The sequence below is a fragment of the Bos mutus genome, chromosome 9, assembly GCF_027580195.1.
Source record: "Bos mutus isolate GX-2022 chromosome 9, NWIPB_WYAK_1.1, whole genome shotgun sequence".
Classification (NCBI taxonomy): Eukaryota; Metazoa; Chordata; class Mammalia; order Artiodactyla; family Bovidae; genus Bos; species Bos mutus.
In genome coordinates, this window is record NC_091625.1 from 39,313,873 (window position 1) to 39,337,024 (window position 23,152).

At 38.5% G+C, this 23,152-nt stretch overlaps 1 protein-coding gene, 1 long non-coding RNA gene and 1 other non-coding gene across 4 annotated transcripts in view; 2 read left to right on the forward strand and 1 right to left on the reverse strand.

The window, feature by feature from the left end:
* SLC16A10 (solute carrier family 16 member 10) overlaps window positions 1-23,152 on the reverse strand; it is a 119,420-nt gene that overhangs the window by 45,800 nt on the left and 50,468 nt on the right. Inside the window, exon 2 of the mRNA XM_005890219.2 lies at window positions 4,494-4,638. Within this exon, the coding sequence (XP_005890281.2) occupies window positions 4,494-4,638 (145 nt within the window). The remainder of the gene's footprint in view (window positions 1-4,493; window positions 4,639-23,152) is intronic.
* On the forward strand, window positions 359-431 carry TRNAE-CUC (transfer RNA glutamic acid (anticodon CUC)). The gene has a single exon. It is a non-coding gene; the product is annotated as a tRNA-Glu (tRNA).
* On the forward strand, window positions 2,846-21,941 carry LOC138989141 (uncharacterized). Of its 2 annotated transcripts, none has more exons than XR_011465362.1 (3): window positions 2,846-3,095; window positions 18,923-19,094; window positions 19,685-21,941. It is a non-coding gene; the product is annotated as an uncharacterized lncRNA (long non-coding RNA). The 2 variants fall into 2 exon arrangements; XR_011465361.1 differs by lacking the exon at window positions 2,846-3,095 and adding an exon at window positions 6,533-6,724.

The following is a 23,152-nucleotide window of genomic DNA, read 5'->3' on the forward strand; positions in this document are numbered from 1 at the left end:
CAGGGACTTATTAATCAGCAATGTACTCAAAGAGAAGGCCACGTTTGATATTTTCTCCCCAGGCTAATGCGAGGAACGTTCGCACGGACAGGCAGTTGTGCGTCTGCTGCATTTTGCTGGCCTAAGGGCTGCAGACCAACCTTCGCCCTGTGCTGCACTGTTCTCAGTGTTGTGCAAGATAATGAGAAATCATATTCTGATCGCAGGACTGCTAAATGAAGTGCATTCACTACTGATCCCAGTCTGTAAGCTTCAGGGCCAGGCAAGTCTCAGCAAAAATAATCAAAGGTTAAGAATTCTATATTTAACCAAATACTTAATTACACACTTCTGATGAAAGTCAAGGAACATAGGGAATTCCCTGGCAGTCCAGTGGTTAGGACTCAGCACTCTCACTGCCAAGAGCCTGGGTTCGATCCCCGGTCAGGGAACTAAGATCCCACAAGCTGCACAGTGCAACAACAACAAAAAAAGAAAATGAACAAAAGAAAAGAGAGGGCTGAAGCAAGAGGAGGCTGCAAAGTGGAGGAAATGTTTTAAAAAAAGAAAGTAAAGGAACACAGCATTACATTCTTTGAAACAAGGAGTAAAAGAATGCTGAAGTGTTTTTTCTTTTGAAAATTCAGAAGGCTGTGTATCAGTAGTAAAGGCAAGCTCTTTATATTAGAAACTAAGGTAGATAAAGTTGGTTAATAATTAAATTTTGAACAATAATTGTAGCTAGCAATATGCTGAGGTAATCACAAGGAACTCTAGAATCTGATAAAATTAAGGCAGGCTTGCAGTCCTCTCACTCTGAGATGCCCCTTCCCCGTCTATTAATCTACGTAAAAACCATCTTCAAATCAGGTTCAAGAGCCAGTCCCTAATTCTCCCAAATTAATCTTACCTAACTCTGATCACTCTTTACTAAAATCTCACTCTTATTCAATAAACATATTTAACAGCTACTATGTTCCAGATACTTGGTGAAAAAAACATTTTAAGTGTGGTTATGCCCTACTTCTAGTCTGCTTAGTGAAACAAGACACCTACCTGAAATAACAAGAATGTAAAACAAAATATAAATAATATTTCACTCATTCTGCAACAGTCTTTTCACATTCAGTATTTTTCCAGATAACTGCAACAAATTTCTTAAGGTGCCAATTTACTTTTATTTAATAATTTTAAAGGAAAAATCTAAATACGTTTTTCTCTGCCTTCTTCAAAGTGTATGTTAAAAATAGTATTGACAGCACAGTATTGTCATAAACAATGACAATATCTATAGTTACACTACATTATTGTAAAGCTGTCAGTTGGAAAACCAGAGAGCCATGGATATAAATAGAGACATTCTTTTGCACACCATTTAAATACGGAGTGCTGGGTAAGGTTAGCCTTGGAATCTCTCCTACAGGGTAAAATACATCAGCTTTGTGATGGCATTTTCACTGCTGCTGGAACCTTCTTCACTTCTAATTTTCACTTTAGTAACAGATGGTTCAAATTGTTGAAGTTTGACAACTGAGTAAGTGCCGTGTAAATCAGTAAGATAGCAAGTATGTGTGGGAAAAGTATTCAAAGAAGAGACACTGACGCAGCACCCTGGAATTGCTACAGAAGGCTTTCTTAAGAAGGCAGAATTTGAACTAGAGGAAAAGAAGGTCAGTCCACTGTTCAACATACGTGGTAAGGTAAAGATCCCTTCAAGGGGTGGGGATGGGGGAGGAAGAGAGAGAAAAAGAACTAGGTCACCACATAAAATACACTTTATAATTTTTTTTCTCAGTGGTCAAAGAAGTTTGAGAAACATTGCTTGCTGTAAGTTGGTCTGTGTATATGAATTTTGTCTACCAAACTAGGTAATAAGTTACATGAGTTTTTTATCTCTTCGTTTCTCTCTCCACCAAAGCCTGAGTGTTAATACTTCAGCAAATGCTAAGGTCACTGACAATGGGTATCTGGAGGCTTCTGGGCCATGCAGGGGTCTGATGAGGCAGTAAGAGCACAATACTGTATTAGAGATAAAGAAGAACTAAAAGTAAATGATCTCACAGAATTACCTAAGTAGAATCTTATCCCAAACAAAACTGGTTCTTTATTTCTTTAAAAAACAACTTTAGAAGACAAGAACAAAGGCAACTTTAAAGGTGGAATACTTATTTTCTAAAGAGAAATAAAAATAATTGTTTAGAATCCAAATAAAATGTCTAAGGTGAAAGAAAGGCTCACTTTAGAGTTGAGGAAGGGGTATATGTGGGGAGAGTGAGGGTAAAATCAGTAAACCACGGATTCTGTTGATTCTGAATACTTAAAAATAAGCAGGGTGGGACTCCCCTGGTGATCCAGAGATTAAGGACTCCGAGTTTTCACACAGGGGCCTGGTTCAATCCCTGGTTGGAAGCTAAGCTTCCTCGTGCTGTGTGGTGTGGCCAAAATAAAGATCGAAGAAATAAATAAACAGGGCAATGGCCAATGAACACATGAAAAGATGCTCAAGATCATTAATTAACAGAGAAATGCAAATTAAAACTACTATGAGGTATCTCCCTCACAGCAGTCAGGATGGCCAGCATCAGAAAATCTACCAACAATAAATGCTGGAGATAATGTGGAGGAAAGGGAACCCTCCTATACTGTTAGCGGGAATGTGAACTTATACAGCCATTAGTGAGAACAATATGAAAAAACTAGGAATAAATCTACCATATGACCTAGCAACTCCACTACTGGGCATATACCCTGAGAAAATCACAATCAAAAACGACACGTGTTCCCCAGTGTTGACAGCAGCACTGTTTACAGTAGCCAGGACAGGGAAGCAACCCAGACGTCCACCGACAGAGGAGTGGATAAGGAAGACGCGGTGCATACACACAATGCAACGTTACTCAGCCATAAAAAGGAACGGATTTAAGTCAGTTCTAGTGCGGAAAGGTTGAGGACAGGAGGAGAAGGGGACGACAGAGGATGAGATGGCTGGATGGCAACACTGACTCAATGGACATGGGTTTGGGTGGACCCCGGGAGTTGGTGATGGACAAGGAGGCCTGGCGTGCTGCGGTTCATGGGGTTGCAAAGAGTCAGACACGACTGAGCGACTGAACTGAGTGAGTAAGGTAGATGAACCTATAGTTACACGAGTGAAATAAGTCAGAAAGAGAAAAACAAATAAAGTATATTAACCATATATATGGAATCTAGAAAAATGATATTGATGCAGCTATTTTCAGGGAAGGAATGGAGACACAAATGTAGAGAATGGACTTGTGGGCACAGTGGGGAGGGAGACGGCGGGATGAATGGAGAAAGTAGCAGCAACAGACAGAAACTCTTAGGTGAAAGATGGACAGCTGGTGAGAAGTTGCTGTGCACCACAGGGAACCCAGGCTTGTGCTCTGTGATGACCTGGAGGGATGGGATGGGGGTGGGGGGTAGGGAGGCTAGACAGGGAGGGGGTCTAAGGATAATTATGGCTGTTCTGCACTGTTGTGTAACAGAAACCAATACAACATTGCAAAAAAAAACCCTTTTAATTTAAATTTTAAAAAAATAGAAAAAAATCAACAGGGCAAGCAATGTAAGTTTGATTTTTTTTTTCCTAGTAACTACAATAATGCTTTTCAACTAGAGCTCGAAGATAGCTAGGGAAGAGAAAGGGACAGGAAATGAAGATAAACCACAAAAGGAGACAGAGGGTGGAAATCATCTAAGGGTTTTCCTGTTAAGTGCTGCCTGTTAGCCAGAGCTACCCATTAAACCAGGGCTTCTCTATCTGGGGATTATCCTGATAATGAAAGAGGATTTGCAGGTAAAACAGGAGCTGGAGGGAGCGGTGCTTCCACGGTAAGGGTGCCCACCAGCTCTCTGCAGTTAGCGCCTCTGCAGGGCTTCTAACAGACACAGGGAACAATGTTTTGATAGGAATTTTTATTTTAAGCTGCATTTGATCACTACATTTTGTCATGCTCTTTTTAAATTTCAGCACTGTTCTTTCCCCCTCCCCACCCCCACCCCCCAAAAAAGTGCAGGTAGGAATTCTCTACCTGGATTAAAATAAACAGCAAAGTCTAGATCTCATTAATAAAAATATTTCACATCAAGCCTATGAACAACCATTTCAAAATATATGTTCTTGTACGCTTTGGAACTCAGAATGAGTTGATCTTAAATTAAGGCCATTGCTTTAGACAACTTTACTGCTAGAATCTGAGTTCTTTGGGATTTTTCTGTGAATGGAAAAAAACAAAAGGAGAAATATTTTTTCTTGGCTCCAGGGAACACATGTACCCTGACTTGGCATCTCACTCTGAGGCACTGCAAGCAAAAGCATTCAAATTTACAAGCTCTGATTTGCTGCTGTGGACAGTGCGTAAGTGACACGCTTCAAGTTTTAAGCACTTGAAAAGGAGGACTTTTTTTCCTTGTAAACAGCAAAGTTTCTGAAAGGAAATCTGGAAGATAGCGCACAGATTTTGAAAAGCAACATGAAGAAACCAAGTCCTTACCTTACAAAAGAACTTGATAAGAGTCCAACAAATCCAACAGCAGCGCCCACGACAGCTGTTTTCCGACAACCAAATATGTCTGTGAAGACACTGACAATCGGGCAGCAGAAGAAAATCATCCCCATGGAGAGAGAACTAACCCATGCTGCAAGAGAGGGGGAGATGGGGGACATTATGACACGGGGAATTCTAGTTGTTCTTATCTCATAAAATGCAAGACATATTGAGAAAAGTACCAGTGCAGGAAAGATATTACTCAGACTGATGAATGGTTTCATAGATCAAAGCATTGGCAAGGACTCATTATAATTAGCAAAGCAATTATTTGTGTTCAGTGGAACTTCTGAAAAAAGTCTGTATCCTTAAATAAACCAAACATTCTCCTGGGACCTAATCTCTATCCTGGTAACTATGGTTTTAAGCAACTTCTAATCTGCGGAAAGAAATCTGTCTGAAAAAATTGAAATATATTTAGGAACCCATGCCCAGGTGATCAAACTGCAAAGAAATAACCACCGAACTCAACAGTGGTGAAACTTGAAGAAAAGGAGTTATATGGACACAGTAGTTAAGAATCAAACATCTGCCTAGAGTCTGGGCTTTGTGCTTTTGTTAAAGGAATCAAATCCACACAGGCAATTTGTTGACCTAGATAATAGTTACTGTATATTCACTTTATTCATAAAGCCATACACACAGTTTATCTTCTTTTTTGAAAGTATGTTATCATTCACAATAGAAAAGATTTAAGAGTCAGGTCATAATTTCCTGTTCTGATGCTATAAAGACAAAAACAAAAGGAAAGCAAAAGAGAGACATACTGAGCACAAATGATCATAAATTTGTGCCAAAGAAATGAGTGATCTTGTAAGACACTGAGTCTGTGAATTCTTAAAAAGTATAATGAACTAGTGAGCCCTAAGTGAACATGAGCTATAAAATAAACAAATCCCTCAAGTCCCCAGCTCTGAACTATGCAACAAATTCTTGGGCAAATCATTTCCTCTGAGTCTGTTTTCTCACCTTGAGAGGGGATTGAACACAGATCTTTCCAGAATTATTAAAGATTAGAGAAAATGTGTCTAAACCTCCAAATATAGCACAGAGTGCTTAATAATGCAGAGTTTTAACAGCAACAAATTGTCTTAAAAAATGAAATGATCTCCAGCATTCCACCCAGCTCTGACAGTCTACTAGTAAACCACTCTATTTCCTTAGCAAAGGAAGTTAAGTCCAGACAGACCCTGTACAAATGACTATTTGCTAATAATGGTATTCAAATGGAGCTTCACCAGACTAACAATTTCATTTAATTCTTTGCCTTCTTACATTTTAAGTTATTTTAAAATTATGTATATTTTATGAGCCATAATTTCTTTCCTTTCTTCCCTTACCAGAAAGGAGACAAAACACAATGAAGAGACTGTACAAACAATGCAGGCTTAGCTTAGGTGTTGGTGGGAGGGATCAGAAGTGGACAGGCTCTGGGGGAGAGGTGATGGGCCAGATATTACCACACCACAGCCCCGGATGTACCCACTCAAGGAGAAGTATGACTTTTTCAGTCCATGTTATATAAAAATGTTACTGATTTTTAATCATTTAATCTCATTCAAAAAAATTTCAGTCATCTATCATGTTGATGAAACAATCTAAACCAGTCTAGTCAGACCAGAAGAACAGCATCCTAACCTTTATTTTTGGATGAAGGTACTTGACAATTAAGTGAAACGCCAACACTAAACAGGAAATCACATTAAGAAATTCAAGAGCAAATATTTATATTGCGCTAACGTTCAAAGAAGTCAAGGCATGTTTCAAGAACAAGTCTTTATGCATTATCTAGGTGTTGGTCTACCTTTAACACCAAATGTGAAAGTTTTTACAGAATCTTATGTCCACTGAACAAGCACTAAGTGCAGGATATAATCAAACACAACTTTACTTTTGTCTCGACTATTGCCTTAAAATGCACGCATGGAGAAGATGTTCCCTGCCACTGCATGAGCACTTCAGCAGGCCCACCTGACCCCTGCAGCCAGTGCTGAGCAGCAGGAAGGCCTCAGGTGCTTTAGGTTACAAACTAACCTTCACTAGGTAATCAGAATCTTTTTTCCTCAGGAGGAGAGGAAGATCAGCTTTGTCTCTTTTTCGTGGCCCTTCTTCCCCTCCCTAGCTATTGCTCTCTCCAAAGTGGGCAGGCATGAGACAGAGGGCTGCTCGGAGACAAGGTAAGGAGACTCCTACTTAACAGGTCCTGCCAAAAGGCCTGAACGGCGTGTCCGAAGCGGACGCTTTCCCTCAGGTGCACTTCCATGGGTTCTTCCAAGTCTCACCTCAGAGCTCCTTCTGGCTACAGCTCCACAGACAAGGACAGTTCACTCTCGTCCTGGCTTTCTGGCTGTCACTTAAAAGACTCACTGTTGGAGCCTCGTTGCCCTTCTAGACGGTTTATTTGGGCAGGGATCAAAACAGCTCCTCTCTCCTCCACTCAGCCTCCTCTGCTCTGCAGGAAATATTCATGTTTCCTCTGCCCTGACAAACACTGGAGTGTGGGCAAGTTCCACAGAGCCCTCCTCTTGCTGTGGGAGCAGCTGGCCAGATGCAGTTCTCTGCTTGTTGGATTTCTCACGGGATTCAGAGCTCAGTCCTCTGTATCCCCTAACTGAAGAGAATTTTTTAAACCTCTAAGTAGTCCCTCTAAAGCTCCTCTCACTAGGTTATCAAGTGAGAGAGTGTGTACCCAAACTTATCCCATGAGGGGTTGGGTGGAAGGAAGCCATAGCATAATTTCATTAAAAAATCTTCACAAAATGCTCTTCCTTGACCCATAAATATCCTTCTTCTGGGTTTTAGAGCCTCTAACTGATCCTTGAACATGAACTATCCCACTTTTGAATTTCATGCTTCTGTACCTTGATGCCTCAGCTAAATTCCAAACATCTTTTTTTTTTTTGGCTGCACCGCACAGCTTGAGGGATCTTAGTTCCCCCGGCAATGGAAGCAGGGGGATCCTAACCACTGGACTACCAGAGAATTCAAGAAATTCTCTTTTTAGAAATTTTTTATTGGAGTATAGTTGACTTATAATGTTGTGTTAGTTTTGGACAAACAGCAAAGTCAATCAGTTATACATATATTCACTTTTTTTTTTTAAGATTCTTTTCCCATATAGGCCATTAGAGAATACTGAGAGGTCTCTGTGCTATACAGCAGGTTCTTCTTAGTTATCTATTTTATATACAGCAGTGTATATATGTCAGTCTCAATCTTCCAATTTATCCCTCCATCCCCTGATAATCGCAAGTTTGTTTTCTACATCCATGACTATTTCTGTTTCATAAATAAGTTCATTTATACTCTTTTATACTCCACATATAAGTGATATCATATGGTATTTGTCTCTCTGTGTCTGACTTACTTCATTCAGGATAATAATCTCTAGGTAAAGCCACGTCACTGCAAATGACATTATTTCATTCTTTTATGGCTGAGTAACACTGCATTGTATATAGGTACCATATCTTCTTTAACCATTTCTCTGTTGATGGACATTTAGGTGCTTCCATGCCCTGGCTATTGTAAATAGTGCTGCAATGAACACTGGGGTGCATGTATCTTTTCAAATTATGGTCTTCTCTGGGTATATGCCCAGGAGTGAGATTGTTGGGTCATATGGTAGTTCTATTTTAAGGAACTCCCATACAACATACTGTTTCCATAGTGGTTGTACCAATTCACCTTCCCACCAACAGTGTAGGAGAACTGCCTTTTCTACACATGCTCTCCAGCATTTACTGTTTGTAGATTTTTGATGATGGCCATTCTGACTGGTGTGAGGTGATACCTCATTGTAGTTCTGATTTGCATTTCCCTAATAGTGATGTTGAGCATCTTTTCATGTACTTTTTGGCTATCCATGAAATATAGCTACCAAATAACCTTTCAATTGGCAATAAAATGGTCAAATCAAGTACAGTTTACTCGTTTCTGAATTTTTATGTAGTTGCCAGACAATACCACACTCCAAAAGTCATTGGAACTTTGTTAAATAATATTTAAATGTTTATTTGAGGCTATTAGACCAATGTTCTATTACAGAGCAAAGATGTTGTGAAAAAGGCCAAGATCAAGTGGAAATGGGGGTTGGAGCTCTCAAAACAGGGCGAAAGAGTATTTATCAGCCTTCAACTAACCACAGTAAGTCTTCCCTTTGGGTGTTTTCAATTGTAAACATTTTGTCCTTGTAGTCATTTACATCCATGTAGTTATAACATTTTTGTTTTACTTAATATGCAGGAAACTCTTTTTAAATATTAAACCTAACCACTTCTTCCAAGTGATTTACATTTTCCTTTGGCCGTGCTGAGAAATGAGGATTTGTTCTTAGTATGGAGTGGTAAACAAAGAGGGTCTGGATGGGGAAACTGGAAAGCTGATTGTTACTTTTAGATATATATGTAGTTTATAATTTATTGTTTTTTAAAATTTGCATTTAATTTGTACTTTTATGGTCGCCTTACTATAACTGCTAACGGTTACACAGGATTTGAATTGAATTTGTATTTATGCTAACCACTTTGATTGTTACTTTATAAAAAAGATTTTCCTACCTGGTCTTTTTTTTGGATGTTTCTCTCTGTTAACATCAAACACACACATTCAAATAAGAGTGTACAAACGCACTCTAAAGTCTTTCTTTCTTTCTTGTTTTTTTAAGGGAAAATGGACTTTATGTAATAGCTAACTTGAATCCTATAGAAGTGCCAACAACCTCAAAATCAATTCATTACATACATAGGTATGCCACTCTACAACAACAGTAAATATAGAAAAGTACAGTTCATTGAGAAATACTGTTAATGCCAAAGAGGTCCACTATGAAGTCATTAGCATTTTAAAATATCTGAATTTTATTACTAACATCTACATACATTTTAAAAACAGTATTGCAAATGAGAAGAAGATACAGCAGTATGTAACACGCTTTGCTGATTAGGGATTCTAAGCTGGTGCATTTTCAGAAGATATTTAATCCCTTCTTTATTATACATTTTTTGAAATCTATATCTCTTAAGACATTTAGCACATTGTATTGGAGAAGGAAATGGCAACCCACTCCAGTGTTCTTGCCTGGAGAATCCCAGGGATGGGGGAGCCTGGTGGGCTGCCGTCTATGGGGTCGCACAGAGTTGGACACGACTGAAGCAAGTTAGCAGCAGCAGCATATGGTGTTCTGGTTGGACCTCTATTTCTGTATGTATATTACTAGATGGAAATTATTGGAAGATAGAAAAATATTTTAGTTGTTTTAATATTCTCAGGAGCCTATGATAGTGCCAAGAACATACATAATAAACACTTACTTGGAATGGAGAGAATGTTGTTATTCCATATTTTAGATAGTATCTCTTCCATTGGAAAATATTTGCTCTTCAACAGAATTAGGAAACCCTGTGTAGATGTTTAGTCAAATTATATGGGAGGATTAGGGGTAGTTTTTTTCTTTTTTTTTTTTTTTTTTTACTATTTATTCATTTATTTGGCTGCACCAGGTCTTAGTTGCAGCATGTGGGATCTAGTTCCCTGACCAGGGATCAAACCTGGGCCCCCTGCATTGGGAGCTGAGAGAGTTAACCACTGGACCAGCAGGGAAGTCCCTAGTTTGCAATTTTTAAACCAAGTTTTACCATGCTGGATATAGTGACTGTGTCTTTCAGTTTCTCAGTTTCCATTATTAATAGTAATCATAGACTTGGAAGGGTCAGAAGAGAACAACAGGCTCTTTTATTTTTATGGTGTATAGCATAATCCATAACACCTTGGATTCTTCGTTATGCCATGTTAACATTTTACAAAAACAGTGCCAAGTAATAGATTCATTCAAGAATTAATATTTTTGGTCACATAATCTATGACAGAGGCAGGAATATACAATGGAAAAAAGACAGTCTCTTCAGTACGTGCTGCTGGGAAAACAGGACAGCTACATGTAAAATAATGAAATTAAAACACTTCCTAATACCACACACAAAAATAATCTCAAAATGGATTAAAGACCTAAATGTAAGATCGGACACTATAGAACTCTTAGAGAAGAACATAGAACACTCTTTGACAAGATCTTTTTTGATCTACCTCCCAGCATAATGAAAATAAAAGTAAAAATAAACAAGTGGGATCTAATTAAACTTAAAAGCTTTTGCATAGCAAAGGAAACCATAAACAAAACAATAAGACAGCCCTCAGAATGGGAGAAAATATTTCAAATAAAGCAACTGACAAGGGATTAATTTCCAAAATATGCAAACAGCTCATGTAGCTGAATATCAAAAAAACAACCCAATTAAAAAATGGGCAGAAGATCTAAATAGACATTTCTCCAAAGAAGACATGCTGCTAAGTCACTTCAGTCGTGTCCAACTCTGTGTGACCCCATAGACGGCAGCCCACCAGGCTCCCCCGTCCCTGGGATTCTCCAGGCAAGAACACTGGAGTGGGTTGCCATTTCCTTCTCCAATACAATGTGCTAAATGTCTTAAGAGATATAGATTTCAAAAATGTATAATAAAGAAGGGATTAAATATCTCCCAAAAATGTACCAGCTTAGAATCCCTAATCAGCAAAGCGTGTTACATACTGCTGTATCTTCTTCTCATTTGCAATACTGTTTTTAAAATGTATGTAGATGTTAGTAATAAAATTCAGATATTTTAAAATGCTAATGACTTCATAGTGGACCTCTTTGGCATTAACAGTATTTCTCAATGAACTGTACTTTTCTATATTTACTGTTGTTGTAGAGTGGCATACCTATGTATGTAATGAATTGATTTTGAGGTTGTTGGCACTTCTATAGGATTCAAGTTAGCTATTACATAAAGTCCATTTTCCCTTAAAAAAACAAGAAAGAAAGAAAGACTTTAGAGTGCGTTTGTACACTCTTATTTGAATGTGTGTGTTTGATGTTAACAGAGAGAAACATCCAAAAAAAAGACCAGGTAGGAAAATCTTTTTTATAAAGTAACAATCAAAGTGGTTAGCATAAATACAAATTCAATTCAAATCCTGTGTAACCGTTAGCAGTTATAGTAAGGCGACCATAAAAGTACAAATTAAATGCAAATTTTAAAAAACAATAAATTGTAAACTACATATATATCTAAAAGTAACAATCAGCTTTCCAGTTTCCCCATCCAGACCCTCTTTGTTTACCACTCCATACTAAGAACAAATCCTCATTTCTCAGCATGGCCAAAGGAAAATGTAAATCACTTGGAAGAAGTGGTTAGGTTTAATATTTAAAAAGAGTTTCCTGCATATTAAGTAAAACAAAAATGTTATAACTACATGGATGTAAATGACTACAAGGACAAAATGTTTACAATTGAAAACACCCAAAGGGAAGACTTACTGTGGTTAGTTGAAGGCTGATAAATACTCTTTCGCCCTGTTTTGAGAGCTCCAACCCCCATTTCCACTTGATCTTGGCCTTTTTCACAACATCTTTGCTCTGTAATAGAACATTGGTCTAATAGCCTCAAATAAACATTTAAATATTATTTAACAAAGTTCCAATGACTTTTGAGTGTGGTATTGTCTGGCAACTACATAAAAATTCAGAAACGAGTAAACTGTACTTGATTTGACCATTTTATTGCCAATCGAAAGGTTATTTGGTAGCTATATTTCACTTAGGAGTGGTTCTGAAGTTATTTACTATCAACTTCTGTTAGTAGCAGCAGAGTGAAGTGGTCAAGTAAGTCCTCTTACAGATAATAATTGTGTTGGGGGAAAAAAACTTATTTAAACACACTGGGAAATGTTTTAAAACAGACAGAAGTAGGAGAGTTTTCTTCCCTGGTGGCTCAGACCGAAAAGAACCTGCCTGAAATGTGGGAGACCAGGTTCAATCCTTGGATTGGGAAGATTCCCTAGAGAAGGAAATGACAACCCACTCCAGTATTCTTGCCTGGAAAATCCGCATGGACAGAGAAGCCTGGCAGACTACAGTCCATGGCGTCGCAGAGAGTCTGAGAGACCAGCAACTAACACTTCCTTTTCCCTTTTATACCTGGAGAAGCTGAATCTGGAAGAGATAAAAATTACCAGTTTGTGGGCCTTCTTGAAGATCAACAAACTATGCAGATGCTGGGTGGACTAGTAAGGGGCCAGACTAAAAAGCAACAGCTGGAGAGGGGAAAAAAAAAAGCAACAGTTGGAAACTATATGAACTGAAAACAGAGATACCAGCTGCTACGTACCACAGACAGACAGACTTTGCAGTTTGAGTCCAGGCAAAATAACTGCCTCCTAGGAACAAAAACTCAATAATACTTGGAAAAACAAAATGGAGTTAAGAGTTGTTTCAAATATTATCTACAATGTTCAAGTATTCAACCTAAAATTACCAGACATGCAAAGAAACAGATACTAAATATAAATGGACTCTGAATGAACTTAGATGTTGAATTCAGAAACAAAAACTACAAAATGTCTATTATAATTATGTTAAAAGTATTGATATTAATGGATAATACTTTAAAAGTAAAATATGGAATTACTGAGTGAAGAGAGAGAGAATCTCAACAGTGAAATGTAAACTACAAGAAAATGGAAATTTTAGGGGCGAAAAGTACAATAGCTGAAAAAAATGCATTATGATAGGCTCATACGTAAGAAAGAATCTGGGAATTTGAAGACAAAAATTACCTAATATAAGAAAAGAGAAAAATAATACTGAAGGAGAATGAACAAAGTCTCAGAGATCTTGGAATGGAAATCTAGGAGATTTCCACTACAAGAAATCTTAAAGAAAGTTCCACAACTTAAGTCCAAAGGAAGGACTGAAACATACAAACGCACACAACACGCTGCTTTCTCATATTTCTTTATAAGATATATGACTATTTAAAACAAAAATTATAACAATGTATGTGCAGGAGTGCTTAGTTGCTTCAGGTATCTGACTCTGTGACTCCACAGACTGCAGCCCACCAGGCTCCTCTGTCCACAGAATTTTCCAGGCAAGAATACTATGGGTTGCCATTTCCTCCTCCAGGGGATCATCCTGACATAGGGATGGAACCCACACCTCCAGTGGCTTCTGCATTGGCAGGCAGATTCTTTACCGCTGAGCCACCTGGGATAGATGTATTATAATACATCTATAATACACATATGATACATATATGATACATAATATGATAACAGCACTAAAGATGGAAGTAAATGAAAATACACTACCATAAGATTCCTATATTTTATCTGAAGCAATTCCATATCAACTTAAAATACATTGAGATATACATTGTAATCCCTAAAGGTAGCACTTTTTTAAAAATGTAGAAATACAGCTTGAAAGCCAATAGAGAAATTAAAATTGATTACTAAAAATTACTTGATTAATGTAAAGGAAGGCAGAAGAGAAAGAACAGAAGAACAAGAGGCAGATGAGACAAATAAAACCAAATAGCAAAATGTCAGACCTAAATATGACCATATCAGTAATGATATTACAGAAAAAGAAAGACTCCAAGCAAATGGCAAAGACTATCTAACTGGATTAAAAAAAATCAAAAATCACTTATATCCTGTTTAAAGAGATGCAGTTTAAATACAAATACACAAATAACTTGGAAATAAAAAAGATGGGAAAAGATATGCCATGAATTAATAACCCTAAGAAGACTGGAATGGCTGTACTAATACCAGACAAAACAGACTTGAAGGCAAGTAGTTTTACTAGAAATAAAGAGGGATTCTAATGATAAAAGTCTCAACACATCAGGAAGATACAACAATGACAAATCTATATACACCTAATATAACAGAGCTCCAGAAACACAAGAAGGAAATTTGATCTCTACTTTACACCATATTTTTACTTACCTCAAAATGAATCATAAAAATGAAATTTGAAACTGAAAAGTATAAAACTTCTAGGAAAAAACACAGGAGAAAATCGTTGTTACCTTGGGTTAGGCAAAGATTTCTTAGACACAACATCAAAAACATAATCCATAGATAAACTTCACTTCAGCAAAATTAAGAATTACTATTTGAAAGACACTTTTAAGAAAATGAAAAGGCAAGCCATAAACTGGGAGGAAAGACTAGCAAGTTATATATCTTACCAAAAAAAAAAAAAAAAACCCTGCACCCAGATTATAAAAAGAATTCTCAAAACTCTTAAAAACCAAGCAACCTAATTTAAAAATAGGTTAAAAAGATTTGAACAATCTCTTCACAAAAGATATACAAATGGAAAATATTCATTTTTGAAAAGATGCTCAACATCATTAGCCATAAGGAAAATATAAATTAGAACAATGAAAAAAACCACACACACCTATTCAAATGGCTAAAATAGCTAATCATACCAAGTGTTGGTAAGGATGTTAGGATGTAAGGATGTCTGTCATACACTGCTACTGGGAATTTAAAATTGGACAATCATTTTGGAAAACTGAGTAGGGATTTTTTTTCAGCTAAATACATCCCTATTATATGATCCAGCCATTCCGCTCCCAGGTATTTACCTAAGAGAAACAAGAGCATATGTCCATACAAAACTTATCTACAGATGGTTTTGATTGTCTTATTTCTAACAGTCAAAAACTGCAAAGAGCCCAAATATCCAGAAATAAAGTGACTGGATAAACCAATTATGGTATGTTCATATAATGGAACATGCGTGCATGCGTGCTCAGTCGCTTGAGTGGCGTCTGACTCTTTGCAACCCCATGGACTGTAGCCCACCAGGCTCCTCTGTCCCTGGAGATTCTCCAGGCAAGAATACTGGAGTGGGTTGCCACGCCCTCCTCCAGGGGATCTTCCCCACCCAGGGATCGAACCCTCATCTCTTATGTCTCCTGCATTGGCAGGCGGTTCTTTGCCACTATTATCACCTGAGAAGCCCACATAATGGAATACTACCTAGCAAAATACCAGGAGTGAACTATTGATAAATACAACATGGATGAATACCAAAATACTCATACACAGTGGAAAAAAGGCAAAAAAGGAATATATAAAACATGACTCCAATTATTAAAAATTTCCTAAAAATATAAGCCAATATACAGGACAGGAAGCGTATCAGTGTTCACCTCGTTGTGGAGAGGGATACAGAGGGAGGGACTGTCAAAGACACCAAGAAACCTGAATGTGATGGACACGTTCATTATCTGGACCGTGGTGGTTGTGTCTCACTGGTGTATACATATGACAAAACTCATCAAATTACCTACTTTATTTCATGTCATACAGCTTATTTCATGTCAATTACACAATAATGTTGCTTTTAAAAAAAATAAGAGAAACCCTGTATTTATATGACATGGTAGATGTTCACTAAACTCAATTGTAATCATCATTTCAGGATAAACTGGAAGGAAAAAATAGAAACTATATGGAGGTTTTCAACAATAACAAAAAAACAGATGTCATAAAAAACAAACACACAAAACTGAGAGAACTAAAGGGAGAACTAGACAAATCCACAGTCACAGCTGTATATTTAACCACATCACTCTCAGTAATTAATAGAACAGGAATACCAAAATATAAATGTCTGGATGACAGCATCAAGCAGCATAACTGACATTTACAGAACACTATATCCAACACCAACTGCAGAAAGCTGTTTGCTCTGCCAGCGAAATTTTTAATCACTGATGAGGGTAGAGTTGGGTGGGGAAAGATGGAAGGAGAACTAACACATACAAAATGCCACTTAATCCATGCGCAGTGCCTGCATAAAACTGTCATCAGATTCTCAGGCAACATGGTGAGGCATTACGTTCATTTTATAGATGGGGAAAAAACAGATTAGAGGTATTTAGCAACTTGCCAAGGTTATTTATGCAACTCTGGTAAGATTCCAGGTGGAAAAAGGAATAAGAAAACATGCCCAAAGTCCTTCATTAAAAAACATCCACCAGACTTCCCTGGTGTGCAGTGGGTAAGAATCCGCCTGCCAGTGCAGGGGACACGGGTTCGATCCCTGGTCTGGGACGGTTCCACCTGTCGTGGAACAACGAAGCTCACGCACCACAACTTCTGAGCCCACGCTGTAGAGCCTGTAAGCAACTACTGAAGCCTGCATGCTCTGGCGCCAGGAGCCTCAACTAATGAGCCCCTATGCTGCAACTACGGAAGCCCACCTGCTGCAGAGCCAGCAAACCCAACTACGGAACCTGCGTGCTGCAGCCACTGAAGCCTGAGCTCCGCAAGACAAGGCACCACAATGAGAAGCCCACCCACCACACCAAAGCGCAGCCCCCACAACTAGAGAAAGCCCGTGGTGCACAGTAACAAAGACCCAGTGCATCCAAAATAAATAAAAAAAAAAAACCCCAGAGAAAAAGGAACCCTCCTACACTGTTGGTGGGAATGTGAACTGGTGCAGCCATGGTGGAGAACAGTATTGTTGCTGTTTAGTCGCTAAGTCGTATCCGACTCTCTGCAACCCCATGGACTGAAGCACACCAGGCTTCCCTGTCCTTCATTCTCTCCCAGAGTTTGCTCCAACTCATGTCCATTGCGGTGATGATGCCATCCAACCATCTCATCCTCTGTCGCCCCGTTCTCCTCCTGCCCTCAACCAGAACATTATGGAGGTTCCTTAACAAATGAAAAACAGAGTTGCCATATAATCCAGCAATCTCACTCTGGCATATATCTGGAAAAACAAAAACTCTAATTAGAAAATGCATCCTAATGTTCACTATAGCACTATTTACAACAGCCAAGACATGGAAGCAACCTAAGTATCCACTGACAGATGGGTAATTAAAAAGATGTGGTGTCTATATATACAATGGAATACTATTCAGCCATAAAAATGGAAATAATGCCATTTGCAGCAACACGGATAGACCCAGAGATTATCATACTAAGTGAAGTAAGTCAGAAAAAGAAAGACAAATATTAAATACTATATCACTTATGTGTGGAGTCTAAAATATGATACAAATTTATTTACAAAACAGAAACACTCACAGACATAGAAAACAAACATGGTTATAAAAAGGGAGATGAGGTAGGGGAGGGATAAATTAGGAGTTTGGGATTATCAGATAAAAACTACTCTATATAAAATAAACAATAAGGTCCTACTACACAACCCAGGGAACTTTATTCAATATCCTACAATAAACCATAATGAAAAACAATATGAAATCTATATGCTTGAATATATATATATATATCTGAATCACTTCACTGTACACCAGAAACTAACACCTTGTATAGTTTGACTTTTAAGACAATCAATTAAATAGCAAAGAAATGAAAGAATATGAAAGCAATATAAAAGATTAACAAAACTAAAAGCTGGTTCTTTGGAAAGATAAACACAATTGACAAAACTTTAGCTAGACTAACCAAAAAAAAAAGGACTCAAACGAGTAATACTGTAAATGTATATGCACAGCATGGTAACTATCAGTTAACAGTACTATATTGTACACTTGGAAGTTGCTATGAGCATAAATCCTAAAACGCTTACCACAAAAAATAAAAGTTGCAACCATGTGAGGTGATAGATGTGTTAAGCTATTTGTGGTGATCATTCACACTATGTATGTATATAAAATAAACACACTGCACCCTCAAAAAAAAAACCAACCCACCAGGTACCATACTTGATGCTGATAAAAACTTATCCCACTTTGGAGAAGCTCACAATCTAACTGAATTACATTATGCTTTTCTCCAGATATATGACCAGGAGTAGGACTTCAGGGTCATATGGTAGCTCTATTTTTAGTTTTTTAAGGAACAGCCACACTGTTCTGCCTAGTTGCTGTACTAATTTACATTCCCAGCAACACTGTAGGAGGGTTCTCTTTTCTCCACACCCTTTCCAGCAATTACTCTTTGTAGACCTTTTGATGATGGCCATTCTGACTGGTGTGAAGTGATATCTCACAGCACTAAAGGAAAGAAAGAACTGTCTTAGCCAAATCAAAACTATCTCTGCCATTGTTTATTTTTATTTTTGTTTAATTTTATTTTTAAACTTTACATAATTGTATTAGTTTTGCCAAATATCAAAATGAATCCGCCACAGGTATACATGTGTTCCCCATCCTGAACCCTCCTCCCTCCTCCCTCCCCATACCATCCCTGTGGGTCGTCCCAGTGCACCAGCCCCAAGCATCCAGTATCGTGCATCGAACCTGGACTGGCATCTCGTTTCATACATGATATTTTACATGTTTCAATGCCATTCTCCCAAATCTTCCCACCCTCTCCCTCTTGAAAGGACAACAGCGAAAAAGTAGACAGGTAACCAAGTAAGGCCTAACATGGGTGCAACGAGATGAGCTAGAACTCCATGAGAGGGACCCCTGCCCTGGTCCCCACATCAAACAGCACTGATACAGTCAGACTCATCACCCTGAACCGTCTTCCTTGTTCAGGCTTCAGAGAAGCACATCTCCACAGCCTTTGTCTTATGTCCAGGAAGCGAAAGGAGATTTCACCTAAACGTCATGAAGTAAGCTGTGGCTGTGCCACTGCCAAACTCAGACTGGCACCAGAGCGGCCTCAGATGCCTGCAGAGTAGGAACAGGAGAAGCACTCAGCTAAGAGGTAAGAGAAAAGCAAATCCTTCCTCTTAGCCCCAACACAATCGATTCTTTCATAATGAAGATTACTTCAAAGCAGTGTTGAGTATTCACTTTCTGTGCCATTCATGGTTCTGGTGCGCTAAGCAGCACGGTTGTCTTAACTCCTGGTGAATACATACACGTGTTGGTGAACCTGTAATATGAATGACACATGACACTGCTTATGCAGGAACTAACAGACACGGAACACTAGAACATTTCTGATTTTATTAAACTACTTAATAAGATTTTTAAAATTTTCAAAAATAAATCAAATTCAGCTATTAACAGTTTGTATTTCAAAATTAAAATTCTTGATATTCTGTATTTTGCCTTTTGATTTTTTTCTCTCATGTAACAATTTAAAAGAGATATAATTCACACACCATAAAATTAGATCTCTTACAAAAGTCAGTGGTGTTCAGTACATTCACAAAGTTATGCAACCATCATCATCCAATTACAGACCATTTTCCTCACCCCAAACAGAAACCCTGTACCAACTAATAGTTACTCCCATTCCTTCTTCCCCAGAGCCCCTGGTGACCACTAATCTGCTTTCTGTCTTTATAGAATTGCCTATGCCATTATTCTTGCCTGGAGAATTCCACGGACAGAGGAGCCTGAAGGGCCACAGTCCATGGAGTTGCAAAGAGTCAGACACGACTGAGAAATTTTTCATCATTCTGGACATAAGGGATTACCAGGTGGCGCTAGTGGTAAAGGATCTGCCTGCAATGCAGGAGACAAGAAATGCAGGTTGGATCCCTGGGCCAGGAAGATACCCTGGAGGAGGGCATGGCAATCCACTCCAGTATTCTTGCCCGGAGAATTCCACGGACAGAGGATCCTGGCAGGCTATGGTCCATAGGGTCGCAGAGTCGGACACGACTCAAGCAACTTGGCACACACACATTCTGGATATAAAACATGTTACCTTTTTTAAAAAAAATTTTAATTGAAGGATAATTGCTTTACAGAATTTTCTTGTTTTCTGTCAAACCTCAACCTGAACCAGCCATTCAGTTCAGTTCAGTTGCTCAGTCGTGTCCGACTCTTTGTGACCCCATGAATCGCAGAACGTCAGGCCTCTCTGTCTATCACCAACTTCCGGAGTTCACCCAAAGTCATGTGCATCAAGTCGGTGATGCCATCCAGCCATCTCATCCTCTGTCGTCCCCTTCTCCTCCTGCCCCCAATCCCTCCCAGCATTCAGTCTTTTCCACTGAGTCAACTCTTCGCATGAGGTGGCCGAAGTACTGGAGTTTCAGCCTCAGCATCAGTCCTTCCAATGAACACCCAGGACTGATCTCCTTTAGGATAGACTGGTTGGATCTCCTTGCAGTCCAAGGGACTCTCAAGAGTTTTCTCCAACACCACAGTTCAAAAGCATCAATTCTTCAGCGCTCAGCCTTCTTCACAGTCCAACTCTCACATCCATACATGACCACTGGGAAAACCATAGCCTTGACTAGACGAACCTTTGTTGGCAAAGTAATGTCTCTGCTTTTGAATATGCTCTCTAGGTTGGTCATAACTTTCCTTCCAAGGAGTAAGCGTCTTTTAATTTCATGGCCGCAATCACCATCTTGCAGTGATTTTGGAGCCCAGAAAAATAAAGTCTGACACTGTTTCCACTGTTTTCCCATCTATTTCCCATGAAGTGATGGGACCGGATGCCATGATCTTAGTTTTCTGAATGTTGAGCTTTAAGCCAACTTTTTCACTCTCCACCTTCACTTTCATCAAGAGGCTTTTTAGTTCCTCTTCACTTTCTGCCATAAGGGTGGTGTCATCTGCATAGCTGAGGTTATTGATATTTCTCCTGGCAATCTTGATTCCACCTTGTGCTTCATCCAGCCCAGCGTTTCTCATGGTTTACTCTGCATAGAAGTTAAATAAGCAGGGTGACAATATACAGCCTTGACGTACTCCTTTTCCTATTTGGAACCAGTCTGTTGTTCCATGTCCAGTTCTAACTGTTGCTTCCTGACCTGCATATAGGTTTCTCAAGAGGCAGGTCAGGTGGTCTGATATTCCCATCTCTTGAAGAATTTTCCACAGTTTATTGTGATCCACACAGTCAAAGGCTCTGGGTATACATATATCCCCTCCCTTCTGAACCTCCCTCCCATCTCCCTCCGCATCCCACCCTCTAGGTTGATACAGAGCCCCTGTTTGAGTTTCCTGAGCCATACAGCAAATTCCCATTGGTGATCTATTTTACATATGGTAATGTAAGTTTCCATGTCACTCTCAACATACATCTCACCCTCTCCTCCCCTCTCCCCATGTCCATAAGTCTATTCTCTACGTCCGTTTCTCCATTCATGCTTCCATTTTTGTCTAGCTTCTTTCATTGAGTATAATGTCTTCAAAGTTCATCCAATTTGTAGGATATGTTAGTACTTTGTTCCTTTTTGTAACTAATATTTCATTTATGAATATACCACATGTCATTTATCCATTCATTGATTGACACCTAGATTGTCTCCTCTTTTCAGTTATTATGAACCGCACTACTGTGAATATTTGTGTACAAAGTTCTACAGGCACATATATTTTCTATGGGCACATATATTTTATTTTTTCCTTTGCTGCCTGTGCTTCTGATGTCATAGCTAGGAAATCACTGCCTTACCCAAGGTCATGAAGATTTATGCCTTATGTGCTCTTCTGATAGTTTTACAGTTTCAGTTTTTTAAGTCTTTAATCCATTTTTAATTAATTTGTGTACATGGTATGAGATAAAGAGTCCATATTCATTCTTAATGTGGCTGTCCAGTTGTTCCAACACCATTAGTTAAGTTTATCCTATCCCCCACTGAATTGTTTTGGCTTCCTTTGTCTTAATAATTTTTAATATTTAGGACAAAAAAAATCATATCATTTAAAAAAATTTATTTTTTAGTTTTACATACATAACTGTTACACAATAAATTGCACATAAAGTATTCAGTGAGAAGCTCTGACATGTATATGCTCATGCGACCACTTCTACAATCAAGACAATGAATATTTCTATCACTCAAAAAGTTTCTTCATGCCCCTCTGTAATTCTTCCCTCCTGTCACTTCCCATACAACACCGATTCATTTTCTGTCACTGTAGATTAGTTTTTAGACTTATTTACATGACTAGAATCATACAATATCTACTTTGGTTTATACTTTTACATTTATTTTTTTGGCCACGCTGTAAGGGATGTGGGATCTTAGTTCTGCAGCCAGGGATACAACCCGTGCTCCCTGCAGTAAAAGTGCTGAGTCCTGACCACTGGACAACCAGAGAATTCCCACATTTACTTTTCTCTTCGGTTGCACTTGGGTCTTTGTTGCTGCACAAGGGCTTTCTCTAGTTGCAGTGAGCAGGGGCTACTCTTCATTGCTGCGTGTGGGCTTCTCACTGCGGCAGCCCCTCCTGTTGTAGAGCACGGGCTCCAGGCACTCGGGCTTCAATAGCTGCGGCACCTGAGTTCAGTAGTTGTTGAACACAGTTGTTGTTCCACAACAAGGGCTTAGCTGCTCCTCAGCAATGTGGAACCTTCCCGAACCAGGGATGGAACCCATGTCCCCTGAATCAGCAGGCAGACTCCCAACCAGTCTACCACCCCTACATTTACTTCAATTTACATCTTTGTAGAAAATTATTCAAAGATTACAGTTGGAATACATTATTTTTTAATCCTTAAATCATCATAGACTGGGTCTTGTTACTAGTACACCAAAATATCTTTTTTTTTTTTTTCCAAAATATCTTGAAAACAGTGGTTTTGCTGAAGTAAGATAAATAATTCTATAGAATAATTACATAGTAAGTTTTGAATATGTCTTTATTTTACTTTACTACTCCTCCAAACATTACAGGTCTATCAAAAGAAAACACTTTAAGTAATAACTGAATTGATAACTGAATTGATTGCATTCAGTTATCTTTGATATTTTGCTTTCAGTTATCTAAAGCCACAACTTTATATATTTCCTAGTTTTGTTGCTATGAAGGTTGTCAAGATACAGAGCATATCTTAACCATTTTCAGACA